Source organism: Gymnogyps californianus, chromosome 3 (assembly GCF_018139145.2).
Source record: "Gymnogyps californianus isolate 813 chromosome 3, ASM1813914v2, whole genome shotgun sequence".
Classification (NCBI taxonomy): Eukaryota; Metazoa; Chordata; class Aves; order Accipitriformes; family Cathartidae; genus Gymnogyps; species Gymnogyps californianus.
Genome location: NC_059473.1, coordinates 64,923,447 through 64,950,900, shown reverse-complemented (window position 1 = coordinate 64,950,900; position 27,454 = coordinate 64,923,447). Strand labels below are relative to the sequence as shown.

At 43.6% G+C, this 27,454-nt stretch overlaps 1 protein-coding gene across 1 annotated transcript in view; it reads right to left on the bottom strand.

The window, feature by feature from the left end:
* SLC2A12 (solute carrier family 2 member 12) overlaps window positions 1-27,454 on the bottom strand; it is a 33,581-nt gene that overhangs the window by 3,078 nt on the left and 3,049 nt on the right. The window contains exons 2-3 of the mRNA XM_050894738.1: window positions 21,344-22,666; window positions 2,427-2,549 (exon numbers count right to left, since the gene is read on the bottom strand). Of these exons, the coding sequence (XP_050750695.1) occupies window positions 2,427-2,549; window positions 21,344-22,666 (1,446 nt within the window). The remainder of the gene's footprint in view (window positions 1-2,426; window positions 2,550-21,343; window positions 22,667-27,454) is intronic.

Here is a 27,454-nt window from a genome sequence, read left to right as displayed (position 1 = left end):
TCCCCCTGCAGCCCATGGAGGTCACGGTGGAGCAGATATCCACCTGCAGCCCATGGAGGACCCCACGCTGGAGCAGGTGGATGCCCGAAGGATGCTGTGACTCTGTGGGAAGCCCGCACTGGAGCAAGCTCCTGGCAGGACCTGTGGACCCGTGGAGAGAGGAGCCCACACTGGAGCAGGTTTGCTGGCAGGACTTGTGATCCCACAGGGGACCCACTCTGGAGCAGTCTGTTCCTGAGGGACTGCACCCTGTGGATGGGACCCATGCTGGAGCAGTTTGTGAAGATCTGCAGCCCGTGGGAAGGACTCAGGTTGGAGAAGTTTGTGGAGGACTGTCTCCCATGGGAGGGACCCCACGCTGGAGCAGGGGAGGAGTGCGAGGAGTCCTCCCCCCGAGGAGGAAGGAGTGGCAGAAACAAACCGTGTGATGAACTGACCGAAACCCCCATTCCCCGTCCCCCTGTGCCGCTCCGGGAGAGGAGGTAGAGAAAATCAGGAGTAAAGTTAAGCCCGGGAAGAAGGGAGAGGTGGGGGGAAGGTGTTTTTAAGATCTGTTTTTATTTCTCATTAACCTGCTCTGATTTGACTGGTAATAAATTAAATTAATTTTTTTCCCCAAGTGGAGTCTGTTTTGCCTGTGATGGTAATTGGTGAGTGATCTCCCTGTCCTTATCTTGACCCATGAGCTTTTTGTTATATTTTCTCTCCCCTGTCCAGCTGAGGAGGAGAGTGATGGAGCGGCTTTGGTGGGCACCTGGCATCCAGCCAGGGTCAACCCACCACAGATGCACTCTGCAACCCCTGGAAAGTAAAGCATACACAAACCCAACAGGCTGCTGCAACCCCCTTAGCCCTTTTCCCTGCTAAAACTAAGCCAGACAGTTGAGACATTTGTCAGTTGTGTCATGAGCTAAAAATTGCAGCTTGAAGCTGGTAATTCAGCCAGTATCTTCTGCATCAGATGATACCTAAGTGCAGGTGCTGCTGGCCACTGTGACCTCCATATGTATTCATCTGAAGACAGAATTTCCAATTCTGCCTTTCTGCTGTAGACTAGGAATGCATATTTGCTTGTAGTTACATTTTCATAAATCCAGATTAGACCCAGCTAAGCCAATAGAGTTACTGTGGCTTTACATTCATTGAAACTGAGACCAGAATAACGGCTAGGTGTGCATTAACAAGTAATGCTGCATGATAGGAGGGGACCTTCAGGTGAAACAGTTGATGCTGAGGACCTGAGGTCTGCACTATCTATTTTCAGGGACATTTCCTTAGGAATAGCTGTAGTCTGGTCCAAGGACTGAGCAAGTGTTGGCAGCTGGAGTGCATTCACTGTGCATTTTCTGGTTTGGTTTTGTCCTAAAGCTTGTGTAGTTCAGGAGTGCAGTTCTGTGATGCAAACCAAAGCACAGTGAGTGGGGACAACTGGATTATTTGTTTCTGAAGAGGACCCTTGATCTAACTGAAGTGCTAGTATGGACACAATGAGTTTGACCTGGCATATTTTTCCTAGTTTTAATCAGGATAGTACTCAGGGTTTTTTCTCTCTCTCTTTTTTTTTTTAAAAAGAAAAGAAAACACCAACGTGAAACCCATTTTAGTCACAGATCACACTCATTTTCAAATCCATCTCAAAATGCATCTAACAGGATGAAAACCACCTCGACTTTTTGTGAGTTAATTGCCTGCCTCCAGTGGAGAGTAATGTAGAGTTAAAGGAAACCTGGAATTTCTGTTCCCTTACATATTTTGATTTTCAGCACATACTTTCCTCAGAATAAGACTGAAAACTAAAAGTTGCAAAACTTCTTATGAAATAAAATTAGAAAAAAATATTTGCCAATCAATGAATTTCAACATCAGCATTTAGCCTTTTCCCTTGTTTATCGTCACATTATAAGTTCCTATATGGTAGTCTACTTTCTCGCATTAAAACATGAAACATTTTTACCTTACAAAGACACCTTTTTCTAAAGGTCATTTTCTCAAAGCCAGGACATTCCTGTGAAAAGGAATTATTTCAATGGGATTGTCTTTAAAAATGTTTGATCAGAAAATCTGCGGTCTGATCTAGAGCAGAACTTCCACTGACTTCAGAAGATGCAGGACTAAATCCTAAATATTATGTATTTTCAACCTACTAAGGCAATGGTGTTTTTAAGAGCTGGGGTTCACAGCCTATGGAGTTGATGTGCAAGCTGCTCTGATAGCCAGCACCGTGAGGCTGTAATTACTAGCACAAACTTAGAAAGATGTGGTGGAAACGGTGAAGTTAGTTACACTAACAAACAGCACCTGAACGGAGATCTGAATTTGACTCCTAGGGCATCACGGCTGCAATTTTAGCAATATTGTTTGTATAGGAAAGATTCATTTTGCCCACTAGGAGAATATCAATTTGGAAGGACACAGAGAAATCTTACCAGTTACAGTCAAAAATGTCAAGGAGATGAGGAGATTTATGCCCCAGTTCATGCTAGATGTCAAAGCCATGGCCCGTCCTCTGATCCCACCAGGGAAAATTTCACTCAGGACCAGCCAGGACACTGAAATAGAAGAAAAAAAACCAAAAAGATGTTGCCTTCGAAATGATGGCTTTCCTTGCTGTAAATTTAGGTAGTCCATGAACTCAGGTGATGTCAGCTGAAAGAATAAGGTGATTTTCAGGGACATTAGGTTTGTGTGGGTCCAAGCCCCGGAGGACCACCCATGCTCTGCAAGCAGCGTGCGCCGCAGTCAGCATCACCCCGGGGCCTCATCCCTGCCCGGCGCCCGAGCAAGCAGCGGGTGGCACCGACTGGCAGCGCCAGCGCACATGGAACCAGGGAAGTGAGCTCTGACTGCACATCTGGGTATGAAAGGGAGCTCTGACTAAATATCTCTCAAGTGACATAACGCTAATGGAAGTAGGGCAGCAAACCAAAGTAATCTTCAGCCTCAGAGCGGCACTGTGTGTTTATGCCACCTTATAAATCAACCTGCCACACTGAAGCAGGTTTGCTATTCCAGCTCTCCGCGCCATATGAATGAGAGAATTGCTGACGTATAAATGAAGAGAGAGGGCCTGATTTTTGGCTCCTTCATATCACACCACTCCACAGGTGATCTAAATGCTGGTGTTGCTAGCCCACAAAAACAAATTAGACATGAAAAGCTGGCTGTGTAACCACTTTGATAGCAAGAGGAAAAAAAAAAGAAAAACAAAAGACACCAGATTTCTGTACCATTCCTAGTTATTAGAAAACCAAAAAGCCAAAAAAACCCTCCACCCTCCTTTTGTTCATAAGCAAGATGCATTAGCAAGAGGTTGCTGTGTGGAGAGGCTGTGTGTTAGCAGGTGACCAGCACAAGAGCAGAGAGGTACAGGTGGATGAACAGTGTCTTCAGACCTTTGGACATGGCCATTATAAATTACTCCTCTGTGATGTTGTTTCTGCAAAATGACAGATGGGAGTTTCCTCAGGACACTTGCACTGGGCAGTCTTAAAGTTACATTTTAAAAATAGGCTCCTGTACGTGTGAGTATGTGTCACACCACAATATCCCTTCGGACGCTTGTAGGATTCCTGTGTGACAGTACTGGTAAAGGTAGAAAAGAAAAAAGTGCTGTGCAAGGAGACTAGAAAGGACCAACTGAAAGGGGAAAAAAAACCCTGAGCCTTGAGTCAATAGAACAGATTTGAACAAACTCTAAATTTCTTTGTACCACAGATTTGAATTCAATAATGTTTTCTGAAGCTGGCCCAGGGTTTTTTTGTTTGTTTGTTTGTTTGTTTTTTAAGGAAAAATATAAGGAGCTTCACTCCCACAGTGGGAGTGACCTGGTGGAGTGGTGATTTTATTCCGGAGAATCAAAACTACACCACGTAATGGTCTAACACTGTTATGCATAGTCAAGTGGCACACAGTCATAACACAGCCACCGCGTCTAACAGCAGCCATAGAGAGGCTTTTTTTCTTTTTTTTCTGACTTGGATCACAGCAACGTTTAATACACTCACTGCTGACAAGACAAATGTCGCTCTAAAGAACTGCCCTGAGCATGTTCTGTGGGGTGTCTACGCATGATAGGGGAGCAAAGAATAAGAGAACCGGCTTCTCAAGCAAGTGTTTTTCCCTGCCAAGCCATCTAGCCCTGCGCCTGAGCAAAACCAGGCCCTGCCAATGCATGGGGTTCTCATGATTGTATTTTGCTTCTCCTCAGCATCAGGACTGTTGAAACCAGTATCGTTAGTCACAGCTAATACAACATGTCACGACAGGGAGTGCTAGCCGAAATGCCAAGCAGCAAGTAAGTGAGACGCAAAGGAGCCCTTCTGAGCGGTGCGTGCACAGCCCGTGGAGTTCGTCTCCATCGGATGGCCTGGCAGCCAGAACCCAAGCTTGGCTGGAAAAATGATTATATACCGCGACTGGCAAAGAGGATATTCATAGTCACATTAGACAGGATTAAAATGAAGTTTGAAAGAATTCAAACCCACTTTCTGCTGGGCATAAACCAACCTCCAGGAATAAACTTTTTCTGTGGGTACTTTGGTCTGTATTTGCTTCTTCTAGAAACTTCTTGCGTTCATGCAACTTGCAGTGGCTGCTCAGAGGGGCACCGAGCGAGGAGGATCAAGTCCCGTGCACTGACACGGCAGCCCCGCCAGGCTGGGCGAGCCCTGAGCTAGATGAGCTTCAGCAGCGTTATGGGCACTGGGGGACGGCTCATGCCACAGCTGAAATGTGTGGCACTGCGGCAGCTCCAATACCATGCATTTTTCCAAGGACAGGCTGGCCCTTTCAGGCTAACTACAATTTGTCTGGAGGTTTGAAACATATCGTTTTCCTGTTAAGAAACCAAAATACTTGAGGATCTGCATCAGCCGCAATAGTGGTTAGCTGCTCTTATTTCAAACAGTCATTTAGTTCAGACAGATCCCACCGACACACCAGATCTGTTCTTCATGTCTGCTAATGGTAGCTACTTCCTCTGGCATGGCCCTGACCTCTTATTAGCTGGCGAGGAGTGGATAGGCTTATTCCCCGCGGAGAAAGAGCAGTTGTAGAAATCTGACACTTATTACAGTCTGTTTATCCCTTTCCCCAAGCTGAGGCAGCGATAACGATCGATTCTTTGCTTTTAGCACCTCTCTGGGATTGTTTTTACTTTTTGTACCTTTGCCAAAAAGCAGCAGCTGCTGTAGGTACGGCGGGGATGTGGCTTTCTCTTGGGGAGCCAGTAACTAGGTTCGGGCTCCCATTCATCATGACTGCTGCTACCTTGTGCACTGTGTGCACGCGGGGCTGCAGAAATTTAACCTGCACGCTCCCAAAGTCACTGCAAAGTCAACAATGTGCTCTGCCTTCACCAGCCTAAGCAGTGGCATTTTACAGGGGAAATCAGCCTATCCTTGAAAAGAGGGTCCAAATAACGCCCCCCCCCCCCCCCTCCATCTGCTGAAATAATAACATTATTTCAAAAGGATGCTGTGATAGTAACCACATTGCACACTCAATAGTTTTCAGTGTCTGCTCCGGCCACCGTTGGCTGGTGTTCGTGGTACAGATGGGAAAAGAGCTGGTGCTCTCCAGGTCAGATGTGGGTAAGAGATGAGGCTAAGGGCTCAGCATGAGTCTCTGTGCTAGATTCAACAACTGCGGGATTTGTTCATGCAGTGGCTGCAGGTAATAACTCACGTTTGGTGGCCTGCAGTGCGTTGTAGGTTGACAGCAGTTAAGAAAAATTGTACAGTTGAATGGTCTTTTATTATGGTACAATCTAGACAAAAGAACACCCATTGCAAATGCAGAAGAAAATATTGCATTGGATCAGAAAGCTTAACTGTTTCATTAAATATCACAGAAACTCAATGCCCTGACATTCCTTGCCCAAGTAGGAAAAGCAGAGGATTCAGGTATACAAACAACCCCTTGACCAGGATGGTGACATTCACCTCTAAACAAAGTCACGGGGCTGTAAAGGCAGAAAACAGAAGAATAATGGAAGATTTCAGCTGTTCCCATTAAGGCTGAATAAATTGCATAATGGAGCACAGTGCTGGGACTACATTTTAGATACCATAGATGATGGTTTCTTTTAGCATTTTGCCTGATACTTAATAATAGAAAAAAAAGCAAATCTTGCTTCAGTGCTGAGCATGGGTAGTTCAAGATGTAACTGTCACAAAGATGCTCTGTTATATTGGTTATAATTTCAAATTCAATATTCTTGTAGAAATGGAAGAGCCAAGAGCCTACCACATTTTGTTTCAAAAGGAGAACAATATTAGAATAAGCCTGCTTTCTATAAAGAAACTAAAAGGACAATCAGGGTAAATGCTTCAGTGGTGTTACGGAGAATGTTTAACTTACCTGATTAGAGGCTTAAAATACACATACAACCAAATAAAAAGAAATAGCTCAGCACAGATAAACAACTGAATGAAGAAAGCTGTTAGGAACAGAAATATGCCTTCCGTAAAGGTGTATGCTGTGTCCAAACAAAGAAAACAGTATAATTGCTGAAAAGTTACTTGCAATACCATCATCAGGCAGCCAAGTATTTTGAGAGTCTGCTGGCTGAGAGGGTGAGAGGCCAGGGACAGAGGAGGTGACACATGCCAGCATTGAAGAAAATGTTCCATGGGTATGCACGAAGGGGTCACCCTGGTAGACTTCTGTACCGAGCCGCTGGCTGGAGCTAGGATAAAGCTAAGTAATCTCAGCTGGAAGAAGGAAAGGAGGATATGTACAGTGTCTTGAGGAAAAGTTGTCTAGTTTTTGCTGAGGAAAGCCATGTCTCTTTGAAAGAATTAAGTAACATGGAGATCGAAACAAATGAGCCACTGTGCTTTTCAGTTTCAGAGAGCTTTGGTGAAGTGTCATGGGATAGAAGAGAAGGTATTCATATAGATCAATAACTGTTTATAATAGGAAACAAAGGACAAGGCCAGTTTTCACAGTGGAAGGAGATTACTAGATCTGCTCAGTTTATTTCCAGTTCTCTCAGGAAAGGGAGGTGAATGCACGTGCAAAACTTACTGATGGTAGAAGAATATTCAGGGTAATAAAAATGAAGAAGGAACATAAAGAATTGCAAAAGGATCATGAAGTATTGAATATTTTGAAAAAATGACCCAAAAAATTCCTTATCAACACATGCAAAGTAACACGCAGGGAGAAAAACTAGCCACCAGTACCCCCACCAGCATGCCAGCACTGCTCAGGGCAGAAGTGCTGGAGCCTCCGTGGGCAGCTCAGGGACAGCATCAGCTCCTGCGAGGCAGAGGTCGTGGATGCAAACAGAAGCTTGGCAATTATTAGGAAGGGAACACTGAATATGCCACTGAGCATGCCTGTCGTGCCTCTGTATCTGTCACGTTGCATGCAGATTTGGTCAACTCAGAACTAGATAAGCCACGGAGAAAGGTGTGTAATGGGCTCTGCAAAGAGCAATTGAACAGACGAGGATTCTTCAGCTTAGTTAATATACAGCAGAGGGAAACAGAGTCGAAGTGGAGAAGAACAGAGGAGAGGTTTTCATTCGTTTTTAAAGACACCAACCAAGAGAATCCAAGTGAAGTTACCAGGGACAGCAGTTAGGCAAGGCAGGAGGATGTGCTGTTTCCGACAATGCATATTTCCAGTATGGAACTCACCTTCACAAGATGCTTCAGATGTGAAAAATATTAGTGGGTTAAAATGATTAAATGCTGGGTGTTAAAACATTATTTCTCTGTATGTGTGGAAAAAGATCCATCAAGAACTATTGTTCACAATAGCAAAAATAAATCCCCAAGGTTTTTCTTAAAGTTCCCTAAACTACAGATAGGCAGAAGGACACGCTGTGCATGCTGCATGGGCCTTTTCTTATGTATTTTCCCTCAACATCTGCTACTGGCTATTGTCGGAGGCAGGGTAACAGATTGATTGGTGGCCCTTTTGTTTGAGCCAACATGGCCAACTTAATGAGCTTTATATTTGAGCCCTAAGCAAAGAGATGTCTCAAACCCTCATGTGATTTCTTCCTTCCTGCCTTACTTTACAGCTATGCAGTAAATAAAAAATAATTTTAAAAAATTAACAGATTTACATCAGATTAGCAGAAAAATCTGAGAATATCTGAGAAATACTGTGAGCTTGAGGGTACTCAACATTCAAGTGAGGTACATGAATGAAAAATGTCTTTGTTTTGACCTTATTCCTGCCAGGAGGCAGAAGCAAATTGGAAGCTGCTCAGCAGCTCTCATTAATGAAATATTAGATTCCCTTGGTATTCATCTGCTGCTTAGCATTTTTTCCTTTCCTATACCTGTATTGTGTGAGATCAAGTTCTTTATGGTGAGATTTAGAAAGCGGCCGTTGCAATACTTGAAAGAATTCAAGTTTCTGAGATATAAACTCTGGAAAGAGATTAAGTGGATTTACAGTTTAGGAAGGAAGTAGGCAGAAGTATGTAACACTTTGAAAAGGAGGAATGGGTTGTTAGCAACACGAGGTCCAAGGGAAGATAAGAAAGGGATTATCCCACCAGTAATGCAGGCAGACCATCTAAGAACGTGTAACAAATGATCAGTGTTGGGGAAGGATGCAAGCAAGCCACTGCGAAGCTGCCATGAGAGGAAGGAAATCAAAGGACATGGCTAATGACTGGCTTTGCCAAGACCAGATTTTTTTGCAGGCTTATGAAACCCCACAGGTTTTTGATTTACCTGGTTTCTGGCTCTGCTGGGTATTAACACAAACAGCCAGATGGCCAACTACTTCTCACAAAAGGCCAACTTCAGAGCTGGTTTGCCTTGATTTCAAAGGGCACGTTGCAGGGGACGGCACAAGCCTTCACGGTGTGCATGGTGATGAGGCGTGTACCCGTGAGGGCACGCAGCGCTGGGGCAGAGCTGGGATTTGGGGCGGAGGGGACCTGCTGCTGTAACACACCAGCACTGTCCCGGCGCTGCTCCCAGCACCCACACAATGCAACCCCTGCAAAGGCTTTTGCAGCAGCTCCGGTGAAGGAGATTTGGGGGGCTGGCAAAAGCAAGGGATGCTTAAGCTGGAAAGAAGAGAGGGTGAGAGGGAGTTTGTCCTCTTCCAAAGCAGGTAAAAGAGATATGACGCACGAAAAGTGGACTGAAACTCTGCCCATGGTTTTGTGCAAGAGGCCAAAGCAGACGATCACGACTGGCGTTAAAAATCAATGACTCTGCTTAATGAGAGCCATTTGTCTCTCTGGCTCTGCCACATAATATGAGACTGAAGTGGCTGCTCAAAATTAATAACTGGCAAATACAGAGCGGCTATATTACTTTGGAGAGCGTGTAAGCTGCCAGCAGAGCGCCAACCTGCCAAGGGTCAAGTCAAACCCTGTGTGCGCACATTAAAAGGAGCGGAATTGCTCTATTGCTGAGAGATAGGGGAGTCAGGAGAAGCCTCAGGTAATCTCATGCCTCTGGCTGCATCCTGATCTCTGCAGGCGAAGGCAATATGTACCTCATACTACAGCTTCTGAGGCACTTCTCTCCGAGCAGCTTTATGACTACTGGTTGCAAGATACCTGATACCATTGATGATCCAAAAGGAGCTGATGTGGTGTGGCAAATCTTAAATTCTTTTTCTTTTTTTCTGGTATACTACATTTCTGTTTCTAACGGTTAATCCTTTAGGCTGACTCCTTGAAGTAACATATGTTAGGACAAACAGGAGGGTTTGGGGGAAGAGACTGTGAGACCAATGCATTACCTCCTTCCCCTGTTTTCTGGGCCACTTGAGAAGGAGGGCAGTGAGATGTACTTCACCTCTCATTTTCCCCAGCCATCCTTCCTCCCCTAACCTTCTGTCCACTATGAGCCTGCATTTTAACACATTTTTTTTTACTATTGGAATTTTCATCTCCATGAACTTGAAAAAAAATTAATGCCTGGTATGAGTTTTCCTGTTTCATGCAAGCTGTTCAATATATTCTTAAATCTATTTTCAGTGATCTTCAATTACCATCCATTTTCAGCTTGAAAGAATAGTCACAAACAAGAACTTTCTTATAGACAGTGATTCCCATCTGAAGGATTGCTGGGCAAGAAGTGATAGATGTATAAGGATCTAGGAATGGTAGAATTGTCTTAGTTAATGTGATTTGTGGCCCATCTTGCCCAATAACAGTACTCAGCAGCAAATATATCAGTAGGATGCATCACAGCTTTACTGTAGGCAGGTATGTAATAGTCTGTACCTCTTTTCAGGTCCCCTAATAGAAGTTGATTTGAACTCATGTATGAGATGACAATTCCGTTTGAAACTGGATTTCACAGCCACTGTCTCTCTTTCTCATCCTTTGTTATCTGGACACTCAAACTGTCCCGTCAAGACAGAACAACTTGCAGGGCAAGCAAAAAGGAAAAAAGAGAGAGAAAAAGAAAAAAATAAAACAAGCTTTCAAGGGAGAATGTACTTATTATAATAAATCACATACTGCCATCCAAAAAAGGCCTTTTAATTAAAACCTGAAATGTGTATTCCTGTTTGTAGGTGTTTATTTGTTCAGAATATTGAGTCCAGGATAATCCTCTGAGGCATTTGCAGAGGAATGACTGCAGAAGCCAGAGGCTCTAATTCACGAGGAAGTTGTGCGTGAATTAGTTCAGATTATCACATATTTCACTTCTAAAAAGTATGGAGAGGAGAAATTACCCAGCTGGGTGGGGTAAATGAACCTGTTTTTCCAGTATGCAAGGGCTAATATTGGTCCTTGAGGGGGTGCACAACAGAAAAGAGCTGTTGGGACACAGCAATCGGGGGCAATTTAACCCTTTGCTCTTGCAAAATAGAGATTTGTGTGTATGCTTTACAAAACCCCCAGTGGAAAGGATAAGCAACCTTTTACAACAGTGACTTATTTAGCGAGAGGCCTGCAGTGATCCATTTTTTTAAGTCCCTCACTGGTCACTGCTGCTTATGCTGTGCTTTGGTTGCTGCTGGAGGGAGGCAGCCGGGAGGAAGGTGTGAAGGCTCTGGGTCCACCCGCCACAAAGTGTCTTTTAGTTGTCCTTCTTTCACAAGCGTTTTCTGCACTTAGGGTTGATTTTCAAAGGCAACAGAAGCTGGGTGCCCTCCTGTGTCTCCTTTCCCTTCCTGAAAATCTTCCTGGCTTTCCTCCCAGAGCTCAATGTGACACAGAAACTCAGATGCCACGGGGAGAAACCAGTCTCCTGACTTCATGCACTGACTTACCATCAGGCCATGCTCTCTGCACTTTGGCTGCCAGTCTGCACCTTCCTCAGCAGTGCCAGTAAGTTACATGATTGCACATTTTTACCTTTCTGGCATAACTATTTTCTCATACTTTATAATACATGTTTTAGTTTGATGATCTTTATGAGTGAAATAAAATACTGTCTTTGCACTTGAAGTCCTACTGACAGTTCTAGTTTTTGCGCAAAGCTGGCCCGATCAGCTTGCCTCTAAAAAATTCCTCCCAGCCCTCTCTCCCAAAGGAAACTGGGTTTTATGAAGCTTGACACATGCCCTATAGACTTTTTCACAGATTTCAGTGTCACAATGATCTTCTCTCCCAGAACAAGGTCAAGGAAACGAATGTAAAAATCTTTCATTGTCCTTGATATTATTATCAGAGGCAGCTATTATTTACTGAATGCTTAAATGCAACACTTGACCTACAAAGTAAGAAGGGCAAATTTGGCTAATGATAGGCAGCTTTGATTATCATATGAAAGCTTGTACAAGATGGTATGCTAGACTCAGACAGTACACCACTTTACAGAAGATAATGGAACAAAAGAGGATTGTTAGGCCCAATTACTAGTTAGAATCACAGCAATATTAATTCTCTAGATTTTTTAATAAAGTGGGTCTGGAGGTAAAATGCTTCATTTTGGCCAGCGGCTACTAACTAACCTGAGTCGCACTTTAAAACTATGCCTAATTTTAAGCACAGGAGCCATTCCTCTTAAGCAGTGTCAATAGGTTTATTAACATACAACTATTAGTAGAGAGATATTTATACAATCCAGAGCACCAAGATCAAAATATTAACTCAAATCGCTGTTTAAGTGGAGCATAGTATGCCAAAACACAGGTAGTCCCTTACCTTTTCTAAGTAGTTCTTGGAGGGCCAAATTTTGTGCTCAGCAACAGGAGATTGAACCGTTGCAGAGACACAGGAATATTGGCTGGGCATGATGTTGTCCCTCCCTCTTTTCACAGTACCAAGGGCTCTGTCTTTCAGAAGGCAAAGCCCTTGGCCTGATCTGCCAAAACTTCCCCTCATTCACATACTTAAAAGTAAAGTTATGAACAGGAACACAGATGTCAGTGAAAATGACATCCCAGATTTCAGGTGTGTATCTCAGTATATAGTTTAAGTTCAGTCTCAGAGTTGAACAAGGCTATTCTGTTCTTTGCAAAATGGAGTCCTAAAATAATTAAGGAGAAGTTCCCACTGACATTGCCATGTCTCATTACTGCAAAAGCATTTTTTTCCTTATTATGAGCTTTTTCACACCTAAAAAAGCCTCCCAAACTTGTAGGTTCTATCAAGTTAGATAAGATTAACCTATTTGGCTGGTATTTTAGAGAACACCTCCTGCAATTTGAAATCCTGTAATTCGGCATCCAACTATCCACAAATATCTTAAATTGGCTTGCACTTCACTACTACCAATCAGCCTGTGAAAAGGCAAACCGATTCCTGGGTTAGCTGACACATTGACAAGGGGCTTTAGATAAGCCTTGTCTGGGGCAAGGAAATAGGGAGAAGTGGGCAATTCACAATCCTTATTTTATTTTTCATTTTGGCATGCCTTGTCTTTCTGCTGCAGCTTGGTAGTACAGACGCAGTGTGAAACAAAGGCCACATGAGGCACCATTTGAATAGTACAGGAATAAGGAACTGGATAAATACTAGGAGTGTCGTATCCAAATGGCCTGGTTTTGGCTGGGACAGAGTTAATTTTCTTCTTAGTAGCTGGTACAGTGCTGTGTTTTGGATTTAGTGTGAGAATAATGTTGATAACATGCTGATGGTTTAGTTGCTAAGTAGCGCTTATCCTAAGTTAAGGACTTTTCCGTTTCCCATGCTCTGCCAGCAAGCAGGTGTGCAAGAAGCTGGGAGGGAGCACAGCCGGGGCAGCTGACCTGAACTAGCCAAAGGGGTATTCCATACCATGGAACGTCATGCCCAGTATATAAACAGGGGGGAGTTGGCTGGGAGGGGTGGATCGCAGCTCTGGCATCGGTCAGCGGGTGGGGAGCAATTGCATTGTGCATCACTGTGTTTTTTTCCTATTTTTTCCCCCCCTCTTCTTTTTTTTGTTATATTCCTTTTCATTATTATTATTATTATTATTATATTTCATTATTATTATTGTTAGTATTATCTTTTACTTTAGTTATTAAACCATTCTTATCTCAACCCACGAGTTTTACCTTTTTTTTTCTGATCCTCCTCCCCATCCCACTGGGAGCCAGGGTGGGGGGGAAGTGAGGGAGCAGCTGTGTGGTGCTTAGCTGCTGGCTGGGGTTAAGCCACGACACCAAACCACATGGATGCATGCATTAAAAGATGATTCAGTACAAACGAACAGTGCTAGGAATCTTGTCATAAAATAAAGAATCCAAGATCATTTTTTAATTAACTAAAATAGGACTTTCTGTACTGATCATCAGTGAAACATGCACATTTCCAAGGTTTATTATCCTGGTTCAGATCCAACAAAGCATTTAAGCACTTGCTTATTTTTCACTATTTGATTTAATCCCCACCACTATCTCCTTTTCCAGAGTAAACCACAAAACAACAGAAAATTGATGCTGCTCATTTCTGTGAAATTTAAGGCCAGGCCACAGCTGCTCTGCAAAATGTAGAAGCTCAAAAATAAAACATTGTAAACAAATGTCATGCAAGGCAATGTTGAGCATGAATGCCTGTTAACATCAAATTCATGTGCACTATAAATTAATACAGTAACCACATTTTGTAAAAGCCTGAAATATTGCTCTAATGTCAAAGGTATTGATGTGAATTCTAGACACCCCTATCTTTTACCAGTGTTTTCCAAGTTAGTGCAAGACCATACAGCTTACAATATTTCAAAACACAGGAACAACCAACTAAATCCATGAAGGGTCAGAATTTCCACACTGACAGTTCTCTTTCCCACAAGATATTCCAGTTTCTGGTAGAGCAGTTGGTGGCCAAGATTAAGTCCAAGAGCATTTTGGGGTAGAGAAAAAGCAGTCCTATGCAATCTGGATCATAAAGGTGGCAAGAGGTATGACCTCTGTGATCGAGTCCCTGGGCTGTTCAGTGTCATATGTGAAACCAGCTGTTCTGGGATTTGTTACAGATGCATTTAGTGACTGAGGTGAAAGACACATAAAAGGTTCTGCATTTAACTGTGCTAATGAATCATGCTTTAACTCAGGTAGCCAGTTAATCTAAGAATCACAGGAGCAAAGTCAAGGGGACTAAATTTGTCTCTAGTGTAATTCTCTGGGCTTTAGGGAAATGTTCCAGCTCTAGGTTTTGGCTTGCTTAATCCAATAAAATACATAAAGAAACACCACCACAGACCACATAAGATTGCATAAGAAGGACACAGATGAATTGAGAGAGGGACTTATTTCCTTCCTAACCTCCATGTATTTCACTTTTCTTGTGAACCCTTGAGCTTTCTTCCATCCTCCTTGATCCTTCTTGCCTGATCCTTCTTCCATCTTCCTCACTGTCCCCAACAGGGGTTTAAAGCTGAATTTAAAGGACTTCAAGAACTCACAATAAGATGTAGACAAAACAAGTGGTTTTTTACATGGGAATAGACTAGACTAGACTAGACGAGAATAGAATAGTTGGAAGAGACCTACAATGATCATGTAGTCCAATTGCCTGACCACTTCAGGGCTGACCAAAAGTTAAAGCATGTTATATGTGGAATGCTGTCACACAGTCAAATTTAGCTTTCTGATCACCCTAAACTCCCTCAATAGCCAGTGAGGAAAGGAGGGCTGCGCCAAAGAAGAGGTCACAGAGTAGGGGTCTGAAAGCCCCCCTTAGGTGGGGAGAATATGTCCCTCTGTTGATTATCTGAGGAATCTGGCTCCCACATCAGTTAAATTTCCAAACATGTTGAAACATCTGTTCCATTTTAGGTATAAATTAGCTCAGTTTCAAAACATCTGTTCAAGCAGATATACATTTAACTCCGATATACTCAATATGGCAAATCTGCCCAGGTTTAAACTAGAAATCGACATGTCTCATCCCAAACTAGTCTTTCATCAGTAAAAATTTGCTCCTAAGATTTGCGCTCACTAGGGGCTTGCCATCACTGACTTCCCTGCATGGGTTTTGTTCCTCACAGGGCTGACAACCCACACAGAGGGCTCCCACAGCAGTGAGATGGTGCATCACAGCAGGGCTTGCTGGAGAGCATAGTCACTGCCCCTTCATGGGGGGACCCAGCCTGGGGGACACGAAGCCACAATCCCAGGTCCGTCATGTGGGAGGAATTTCATCAGTGTGAAACTAGTAACCCAAGGGCGGCTTGGTGGCCTGCAACCCTTCCCTGCACTAGGATCGTATGGGTGCTCAAACCTGGGGCCCAAGCATCCAGGTTAAAGCTGAATGGAAAGGAGAGACAAAAAAGTCTTTAGCAACAGGTAACTCAGAAGGGAAGCCATTTCCTTTCTGAGCCTTGGCTGTGAGACCAGGTTTCCTGATGAAGAAAGTGACTGTAGTGACCACAAGCTGCTGGTTTGTTAATCTATGTGGATGCAGGCGGGGATTTGTCCGTCCCTCTCTTGTGCCTGCTCCAACAGCTTTGAATCTGCCTGCTAACTGCAGCCAGGCAGTTGTATGTGCCTCTGCACCCGCACAGAGAGAGCAGGGAGATGTTAGGGGTCCCCAAATGCAGGAGGAGCTTTAGTCCGAAGTGGCTGTGAGTCAGTGGCTGAGAGTCCATCGCGGAGACACCCTGGGGGGAACCGCTGTCCCCAAAACTGCCCCTCATTCTGTGGGTCCTGTGCTCACCCTCCCCCAGTACATGGTCCTCAGACATGCTTTGCCTCCACTGCAGATCTGGACTTCGCAGCCCTGGGCACTGGTGAGGTGCTCCCACAGCCAGCTGGTCCCTTGGTTTGTGGGTAACGTGCTCACTTCAGAAGTTAAAAGGAAACACTGCTGTGAATGGAGTGATGAGCATGCAATTTTTTTCCAGTTTTCCAATCAGAAATATTCACCTGATGGCTGAGGCTAGCAGATGACAACAGAGGGCATAATATCGCAGTCTGAGAAGTCTTCCTATGGGTATTTAATTCCACTATTTAACAGGTTTTCATAAATACCAAAGTACTGCCAGTCCTACAAGCACCCACTCACGGGAGGTGTGCTTCAATGGGACTGTAACAGCTATGTGTAAAAGCAAGGTTTGCAGTAAGTTCTAAACCCCTCCTCCAACACCCTGTTATGCACTTTGTCAACGACAAATATGTTAAAAATATTTTTTAGATTTTGTTTCTGCATGGATGGGTATATATGGTATTTTTTGTGCCAAGCCCTGAAACCCAGAAGACATTTCTCCAGCTGCAGACACTGATCTGCCTCAGGTGTGTTGTGGCCACAGCTCTGTGTGTGCCAAGCAGGCTCTGAGTGCTTGGGGCCCGGGCATCCCTGCAGCTCCGAGAAGTGCCCCTGAAGAGGAGCCTGTGATGGCCTCCAAGAGAAGAGCTCTGAGAGTTTGGCCCTTGGCTTTGGAGAGCCACACAAAGCTGGCAGCTGCTCTAGGACATGCAGTAATAGAATGTCTTCAGTCCCAGGTTGGCAGAGACATAAATACCTTCGGACTTTATGCATCTAAATGGTTTTGAGGATGATTCATGTCATGAAAGTGCCCCTCAGTCCCACTTGTAGGTGCTTTTGTTGATTTGCATCCACAAACTCAGCATGAACTGCCGTGACGTCAGCGGAGCTGATGTGATTTGCACCAGTGGATTATCCCGAAGTTCATTGGCCAACTGCCTAAACACCTTTGCAGTTATACAGAAACGTGTTTAAAGGACTAACAGAGGAGGAAGAGCTCTTTTGTGCAAGGCACCAATCGCATACATGCAGTCCAAATGCACACATTTGACATCCTCCTCTCAATAAAAGTGTTCCCTGCTCCACAGCAAAAAATCCCTGTGATGTGCATGGATCCCCTTGAAATGCGCTCCCACAATATGTGTAAAGAGGTACTGCCCAAGTCCTGTTTTGCTCACTTGCTTTTTATTTGCTAGAACAAATTCAGACTGGGAAAACAGAAGCTCTGTTGGGTCCAGACTGAGTTTGCATTACTTGCTTCTCAGCCTAGGACTTGTTGGAGCCCCTCTGATTTTTGTTCGATAAAGAGGACTGCCTCCAGACCAGACTGCATCCCTGTATTAATGTGTATGGTACTACTGTCTCTCTTTCGGCTACTGATTGGTGAGATCACCCAGTGACACCTCCTCACTCAGGGGATATATAGGAAAATATGGATGGAAGTTGTCCCTATTTAGTCTTTGATCCTAAATGGTGCAAAAGGAGATGATCAGGGCAGAGAAGCAGATCTTTGGTAACGGGTGCCATTTGACACCTGAATCTGAATTTTGTTCGTCAGGTCTGTGAGGAAAGCAGCAGGGCTCTGGGCACCCACTCCGTTTCAGAAAGGCTAGAGCTGCCCTACACTTGTTAACGAAGAGAACTCTCTTGCACGTGCTCCATCCAACCTCAAGAGTCCCACATTTACAGCCTTATTTTGGAAAATAAGTCTGATACTCCAGGAGTTTGGCTTTCCTGGTTCCTGCATCTCAACATGTTGTACCACACAACAGTGATGAGTGAAGGAGGTGACACCTCTTGACAAGAAAGGACCACTATTTTTTGCCCCTCAAGTGGTTTGAACAGAGCATCTGGCAAATGAGATGCTCTGCAACTATTTCAGTTAACTCTGTGTCATTTAGTAAATGGTCATGCATGGTCGTGGCCCTGACTAGAATTTCTCTGTGTGTCCTGTGTGTCAATTTAATTTCCAGGGTGACATTGAGCTTTTAGCTTGGGTGACAAATTGGTGATCTACCTCCACACTGCACTCATACCATTAGCCTGCACTCACTGCTCCCCGTGCAAGGCATAGCAACGTTTCTGTGAGGCTCAGATTTCTCCTGTTCCCCTCTCCACATACAGCAGGTTCGAATGCCTCTTCTTGCAAACATGCGCTGAAAACAATGAAGAGCCCCTCTCGCACTCCTCACCCTTCACGTGGCAGCCAGAGAGAGGTTTCTCTTGGGCTTTGCAGGCATCTTTCTCTGGTAAGAACGGTTGATCCTCATTTGACCTTTCTGATATACAGACAAAGGTAACTCAAGACAAAGCTGGGTGTCAAGTATGCCCCCTTAGCTAATAACTGCCTTGAAACGCCTCTGCAAACACCCCTGGAGAGACAGCATGTGCTGTTCTGCGACGTGATGCAACACTGATTTGTTGCACCTACAAAATGTCCTCATAATTGTGTGAAATTGAGTGTGAACAAGCAGTTGAATCGCAGTTCATCAAACATAATTAATCCGAAACAGAGCAGCAGAAATACTCCTTTTATCTTGCCTAAGGGTTGATGATATAAATACAGAGCACCCCAGAATCAAAAAAGTGACTAAGCAGATGCTTGCTAGTCTGTGAATTCTTTTATAATGCAAAAATGGCTTTTATCTCTCACTGTCTATTTTTGAGTGCTCATCACTGTGCTGCCTGGGTGCTTTGATAAATGGCAATAAATGTATTTAGCATATGTTTAGTTCATTTAAAAATCCATCTACCTCATGTAATTTGAAGACAAAAGAGAAATCATGGAAAAATACAACATTTATAAATGTCTGCTATGCAAATCTGGACTGTAATGAGCTCTTTGACCAGAATCCCAAAAAAGGAAGGGGGAAAAAAAGGACAAAGTAATTAAAAAAAAGATGATAGAGCTCAGGTTGCGTGGTCTGCCCTGTGAAGAGTGTGCCGTTTTCCTAATGGCACTACATAGACTCTCCTTTATCCCCACAGAACATAATGCAGCATGGACTCAAAATAAAGTGGGTGAATTTGTTCCAGAAATGACCTTGTGGGGTGGAGGGAAAAGAGGAAGATCCTTTCTGCTCTTTGTCCAAAAGAGGCTGATTTGATCTGTAGGTTACAAAGAGACACATCCCCAACACTGCCTTCAACTTTGCCAGCAGGATGAGCAGACATCGCGTGGAGTATGAGATTTTTGCGTTGAAAATACCGTGGTGCAGGAGTTACAGTGCTTCTGTCCCCAGGCGCCCAGGCATCGCCTGGCCACAGCAGTCAGCAAGTGCAGCCTCGATGCCTCCCTCCGGTTGCAGAGTAGACAATGACTAACGATCTGGTCCAGACCACAGACCAGATTTAGAGATGAATAACGTAAACATGCTAAAACCGCTTACTTTATATAAGCAGAGGCCCTCGTTTTTTTTCTTTGCACTAAGACAGGCACACTGAGGATAAGAAAGCTAGGCTTTTAAAATACATTCAAAGATTTGGACTCCAAGCAGCAGATGTTGAAGACTGCATGAAAGACACAAATCATAACCTCGCCTCCCAACCCAGACTATTTAACCACAATAGATCCTTTGCAGATTCCAACAATCTCTTTATTCTCTGACCCTTGCATTTTCTATACATGGTCAATTTTAACTGAATAGTGTACTTTTAAAGGCATGACAATGTCTTGAAAGTACCTATCTGCAATTTGAAATACCTGTATCTCTCCTAGACCTGGCCTTCACTTGCTACGCAAACACATCTGGCCTTTTAAATTGTCTCACCGTGGCTTTATCATACATGATATCAACATGCTGGAGCTGAGTCGGTGCCTGTTCTTTCCCATTTGCTGTTTGAGAGTGTTTGTGCTCTTAGCCAAGAAAGAGGTCAGAAAACAAGCACGAGCCTCAAAGACTTCTCAGATTAGCCTGGCAAACACACCTCAGTTTCTGTAGCCCTCAAGGAAGTAGTCATCGTTATCATTAACTTCACATTATGCCAACTCAAATGACCAGGAACCCATTTACAGCCAGGTCAACAGGAAAGCAGCTTTCAACAGGAGGCCAAGCCTGAACACGTGCCCCTGCCTTGAGGGTCATTAAATGTGTGTTTGAAACACCCAAGTAAAAGCTCAAGTAACATTTTCTTTTCAGGGCTGCACCCCTGGTTTTGAACCTGTGTCATCGAAAGCAGAATCCAGCCCCAAGACAGTCTGCAAGGGAGGGAATAATGCTGCAATAACACAGTCAATCTCGCTGCCCTGGCAATGACTGCTTATCTCACGCTGCTCTCCCAGTGAGTAATGTTTAAAATAAATAAATACTGCAGGGGAGTTGCTGTTAGTGCAATTGTTGGGTTGTATTCTTGTGGCAAGCTTTTTATCATAATAGTGCAGCAGGAGTACAGTGTGTTTTCAAGGCAAGTTTGAGCCAGGGCACAAAAGCACATAAAGTCTGTTAATAAATAATGGACTCTGTGCATGTGGGTTTTGCAGTGTGGCTTAAATATCAGCCCCTTCAAGGTACAATAATATGCAAGTGCTATTGAAACAAAACAAAACAAAACAAAACAAAATGGAGAGATTTAATTGCTAGTCCCTGGGAATGGCAGATGTTCTCCTCTGGAGAGAAGGGGAACCATGCAAGTGTGATGGCAGCTGTGGCAGTACCTCAGTTGACAGTGACACGCCTTTGTGTTCTTCCACTTGTGCTGTTCAGCACAGGTAGTGGCGATGACACTACAGTTTGCTCATGAACTATGATACCTTGAATGTCTTTCCTATATCTGAAGACTATTATATAGTCAGGGGGCCAGATCCTCAGTGGGACTCAGGCATGCTGGCATTTCATGGATTTGATGGTGTCATACCGTACAGAGGTCTAGAGGTTATCATTATCTTGGGTTTATGAGTTAGCAGCAGCAAATACCTACATCTTAACCTTCCCAATGTAAGGACACAAGAGACTAGGAAGAGGAAAGATAGCCAGGGGCCCCATAATTTTGTTGTACAAAGCTCACAGCAGTTCTTCACTGAAGAGGAGCAGTTAATTTCACTGAATTGAAGGGAGATTAAGTCATTGACCTTAATGGGCAGGACCTCTTCCTAAAAAATACACCCCAGGCCCACCAGGATGGTCTGTGACAATACCAGTGCATTATTAGCAGAAAACACTGCTTTGCCCAACTTGAGAACTGCCTGATGCCAAGCTGGGCATGTCATCCCAGCACTTAATCCACTTGTAAGTAAATCATTACAAAGAGTTAGAAAAATGAAACACTTACTTGGTCCAAGACCTATGGAAAATGCAGCAACATAAACAAGCAGGCTGGCCAGCGAGAGCCATTTCAGGACAACGGGAACCTCCCCACTTTCCATGTGAGACCCTGTTGTGCTTTTGCCTCCTGCCAGGGCAGTCCTGTTCAGTTCTCCTGTCCTGGCAACATCTGGGCTTCTCTGTGCATCAAATGACAATCTCTCTGGTGAAGCCATGCTACCAAAGAGGTCCTTGAGACTCCCATTGGTGACACCAGTGAGGTTTCCCGGTCTCCGGAGAAAGAAATCCTCTGGAGATTGGCTTCTACAAACGTTGGTGAAATTCACATGTATGTTACGGTTCACTAAGCCCATAGTGACCAACGATACTGCCATAACAGAAGAGCCAATACACAGAAAAGTTTTACTTCCAACTTGATCCACAAAAACCGTGGCTGGGACTGTGCTGACTACTTTAACCACTCCAACTCCAGTAGAAGCCAAGCTGGCAGCTTCGTTGCTCTGGAACCCAACTGACTTCAAAACAGTCGATGCATAAAATAAAATGTTGGGTTGCCCAGTTGTTTGCACAAAAAAGACTAGAGTGAGTCCTACCAACATTCGGGCCCTCATGTTGTTTTTTGAACGAAACAGGTCCAAGAAACTATACTGATGTTCATCTTTCAGGGAAGACTTGATCACAGTAAGTTCTTTAGTAGCATCTGATGTTTCCCGTAGCCTCTCCAGGACTTTTCTTGCAGCTTCATCGTTATTTTTCATGACAAGAAACCGAGGACTTGGAGGAAGGAAATACATGGCAATAGCCTGCAAAGCACCTAATGGAATCACAAGGCCAAACATGTACTTCCAGCCATGAGATACGCTGGCAAATGCGTAATTTGAAATATAGGCAAAGAGAATGCCTGTCACAATCATGAGTTCATTTAATGATACGAGGAGGCCTCTTCTGTGCTGTGGGGCGATCTCAGCAATATACACACACGTTGCAATTGATGATAATGATATGGAAATACCTATGGCAATCCGTCCCACAATAAGTATCCCATATGATTCATAGGGCAGTAAAATCAGACTCCCCAACACAAGTAAAGAAGATGCAATAATAATAGCAAGTCTCCTTCCAAATCGGTCTATCAGGAATCCACCAGTAAGGGATGCAAATAAGGCACCAAAAAGCAGGGAACTTACAACGATTTCCTGCTCTTTGCAAGAAAGTGCTAATATGCTGCTCATCTGAAGAAGAGCTCCAGAGATAAGGCCCAACTCATAACCCATCAGAAGTCCACTTACGGCAGCAAAGGCAGAAGATAGAAAAGTAAATGTTCCACAGCCTGAAATAAGAGAAAAAACACAAAAACTTGAAAGTGTGACTTCTGCAACATTCTGACAACTAATAATAACTTTATTTGATATACCAGTCCAAAAAATCTTTTTGTAACTTTTTGACAACGCAGTTAGGTGCATACAAACCCAGCAGCAGCAGTGACATAAAAGGCTATTTTTGAAAAGGGGGGGAAAAAAAAAGTAAAACTCTCTTTAATTTTAATGCTTTTGGGTTCCTTATTTTCCTGATCAGCAGTCAAAAAGGTTTTGATCAGGCCCTAAATAATTAAACCTTCTGCCTCAGCATATCATTGCAAAAGGCAACACTGACAATACAACCTTTTGGTAAGAAAGCAATTTTTGCCTTGAGACTTTCTCAGTGTTTTTCCTGTACTGAATTGAGGAAATCTTGTCCACCCAACTAGTGTACCATGGGCAAGGAAAGCAGTAATTTCCCAGCCAAATTGCTTCAACCTTGACTTGAATAAGTAACAAGCTTTCCCTTGCCACTTACTAATTCCTTTGCTTCACCTGAGGATGCCATGAAGGCTGCTGGTGCCACTGTTTTTATTTTGCCAAATGGAAACGCATCCACTGAGCACCAGGCTGATCCAGATAGCTGGGATATTCTAGGGAAACCAATCTTTGAGGTACAAATTCATGAACTTTCTGGGCTTTGCTCATCAGTAATCTCAGATTCTTCTGTATATCAGGATCAAATATTTCGCATAGTTTATGACAGCCACAATGTCAGGAATAAAAAAACAGATGGTGAAAACATAAACCAAATGGAGATTATATGCCTTTGAAAGTCCACTTTAAAACAAACTCATTTTATACAACTGCGATTCATTGTTTATTGTTACAAGATAGATTTGACTGATCGTATTCTACTAACTGTGAAGCCTTTTGCACCCTAAACCTTGAGGAATATATCAGTTTGTTATTGTTGGTCTTGTTCTTTCTCCCAGCATGATTTTCCTCTCATGATGTTGGCTGCCACACAACTAGGAAAAGAGTAAATTGACTTCTGATTTTCCAGTTAGTTGGAGAGATAGGACGTGTCTAAGGAGAGGTAGCTTTTGCAGCATAACAGAGTCCGTATTTCAGTTAATTCTCCTGGAACAAGCACTTTCCGGCTGGAAAGTGGTATATGGTCTAATTGAAAATGATACATAGACTTTGTTTATTTTTAGCTTATTTTTCTAAGGCATTAAGGCTCTTTGATCATGCTGACTGCCTGGAGTTCCCTGCCAATAACTTCTCAGCACATCGGTGAGGATCAGTCCCATTTGACAGAGGATATTACATTTCTAAAGCAAATCGTGAAAAGAGAGGAGGAGGGCAGCCCTAGCAGTACATCTGCACTACTAAAATAAACAGTGTCAGAGCCCAGGGCCGGACCCTGGCACATGGCCACGTATCCTACTAAATTGCTGGCATGGTCCCTGGCATGGTCATGCCCCAAGCCATCTCACGCTCTCCTAACAATTCCCAGAGGCAGTTTGGCTCACAGCGTAAGCCCACCATCTCACCCTGCAGCCACTCCACAGGAGATCGGGTTATTTTGGAGGGTAGCAGAGTATAACTGTATGAATGTAAGCTGTGCCTCCAGGGCCAGGGGAGATGTGTAAGCCCATTAAAGTCTATTAAGATAAGTATCGCCTATTAGCTCTCCTACCTGGCTCTCTTTGAGCCAAGCAGAAGCCAAGCAGCAGCAGCCCGGAGCTATTGAGTGCACCCAGCACGCCTCAGCCCACTCTGCCTCTGGGCTCGGGTGGCTGGCAAACCAGAGATAGACAAGAGACGGGTGAAATACACATGGTTTTGTTACGATGGGCTGTAAGGGCATGGGGGAAATGGGAGTATTGTGAAAAGTCTTTCAGAAGGTGGGGGTGGATGATAGATTTATTGTGATGGAGGTGGGACAGCTTGAAGAAAATGTCGGAAACACATTTGCAAGATGCTCCGGTGATGGAAAAATCTTTTTTTATATTGTTGTTGTCCATGTCTGTACTATGTCTAAAGCTTTTCTTCCTTTTTGTCTGCAGTATCCGAGATCATTGCACTTATTTTAAACAGAAGTTAGTGCATGGGTTAGGGCAAGGTCCTGCTGTACTTCCTTCACACACTGAACAGCACTTCAGTGGAAGCACTACTGACTCCAGTTAAGCTGCTGTGTGCTCCATCCTCTGATGCATGCACGCAATATACGTTTTATCATTGCAAAACCTAATTTCTCCCTCCCCTTTGTACTTTTGATTTGCCTGCTTGCTGTATATTACTAGATGGGGAAAATATACCCTTCCAATGAATCCTGGCTGGAAATCAGGGCTGGTAACAACACAGTGTTGTGCTGAATGAATAAGCTTGGGTATCAGAAGCTACACTGCTAATCTGATCACAGTTCTCTGTCCAAACTACTGCTCAGTGCTGATATTTGTGCTTTCTTGGATAACTCTGTATTTCATGTCATTGAGGCATGTAAAGTTAACCTAAAGTTTTGCTTTAATTTGTATATTATGAAGCCAAAAAGGACCATTGTGGTCATCCAGTCTGACATGCATGGACAGCACAACATAACCCTTCAGACACATTTAAATGACATTTTATTTGAACTAGGCCATTTAAAATATTCAGCTTTGATTTTAAAATTGCTAGTTGTTGAAAGCCAATGACTTTGTCGTAAGTTGTCCCAATGGTTAATTTCTTTCACTGTAAATTATCTGTAAATTATTTTTAGACTTAATTTCTGCAACTTCAGCTTCCAGCCATCAGATCCCATTCTCCATTTGCCTGCACTTAACTGTGTTCACTAAGTACAAAATTATAGCCTGTCATCGAGTCATCCCACAGACCTCTCCTTGATAAGCTACTTAACCTGTGAGGCTTTACAAGTTTACCAGTCCCTTAAGTATTCAAAGCCCTGTTCTCTGAACTCTATCCAGATTATCAACTTCTTCAATAAATTGGGCTGGACCCAGTGCTCCTGCAGTAACCACAGTGCCAGATAGGAACTTGACATAATTGTCCCACTCCTGGTGGACATTTCCCCCTCTACTCGTCTAAGGATTGTCACAGCTGTGTACAGGAGCTCATCTTCTGCTGGTTATCCTCCAGGACAACCAACTTCTTTTCTGACTGGGTTCTTTCCAAGGCACTGCCTTTCCTTTAAGTATGGCTTGCCTTCTTGCATCCTAGTTAGGAATACAAATCACTTTACATTTGTCTGTATTAAAACACATAGGATGGGTTCAACTTACCTAACTGTGAGAGATCTACAGCATCTCTAGATTTCTTCTGTAACCACTTGCGAAAAATAGGCACTTCTAGATGTCTGAAGTAGGTCAGATGCCTATTTCTCTCCATTGCCTATAAAAGGAATCTGTGGCTTGCTCAGATGCAGATGTCTAAAGTTAGCAGAGAGGAACCCCAGACAGCACATTCACTCGCAGGCCAAGCCATCTGAATTGCATTCAGCCAGTGACATATCCCACTTATTAATCACCTCTCACCTTTATCACCCGCAAATAATCTGTTATTATCTTCTTCCAGGCAATTGACAAAAAAAGTTAAGTAACAGGGGGACAAAAACTGAGTTTAAGGCTCTCCAGCAGAAACACAGCAGTGTGGGCAGTGTCTCCTATTGATACTTTGAGGTCTGTGTCCCGCACAGCTTTTAATTCTTTAAATGTGCGACTGTCAGTTTTGTATGGTTCCAGTTTCTGATTCAAAACGACAGTGCCAAGTCAAATATCTTGACCGAGTCCGCCATCAGCACTGTTCTTTACAATCCAGACTGTGCTCTCCTCAGCCTGTGGTCCTCAGATCAGAGCAACCAAGGTGATTATTTATTTTTAATCCGAGAGGCTGTACAAGCTGGGTGTGGAGCTTGGACACCTGGGAAGTTGCTACGGAAGCACTCAAGCCCATGTATTTCTTGCTTCTCCAAGTACAGCAGCTTGACCAATGTTTTAATGTTTCTTTGGTTTGTTTTTACTGGGTCAACTGGTATCCTTGTTCATGTGTCCAGTGACACACACTCACAGTCATATAGAAATAGCGGAGGGCTGTAACTAAAGCAGACCCCTGAATGAAAAGCAGATTCTGATGTGATGCAGAGGGAGACACATTGTCTTTCTGCATTAGCAGCAGCAAACTCAGCAATTAACTTGGTGTCCCTTGTCCCTCACAGGCACTATTCTGCTGCGAAACATTCTTACATCACTATGAGGTTTTGTTGTAACTGGTGTGCCTAAGACTTGCCTGCTCAGAACTGCCTGCTGAGTTAAACCCTGAAATCTCTGCTCAGTTTTCCTTCATGGTCTTCCTCCAGACAAAATTCCCTCTGACTTCAGCATAGGTTTTGCTTTAACATTTCCAAATAAAGCATGTTGCTGTAGTTGTACTCAATCCTTTAAAATGTCACTTTTAATGATGTTGCTGGCAGTTCTTAGGCATTCCTTTTTTTAAAAAAAGCTTCTTAAAATGTATATTCCTCTTATTTTTATGAGATGCCTGCAAAATACATGGCAGTGTGCAGCCCAGGGGAATAAAACATTTTAATGATGGCTTCCAGAGAAATTTCTCCTTCTGCCTGCAACAAACACCATGGCTAATGAGTGTGTGGCTGGTATGTGACAAGTGATCGGGAAGTCTATTCTCTAGTTTCCCCATGTAAACAAAATGGTTTCTCACAACTGTTACTCAGGTCAAACCCAGCACTACTTGGCAAACAAACTTATCTTTAAGAACATTTGCTGGAAATGTTTATGCTTGGTTCCTGAAAAGGAGAC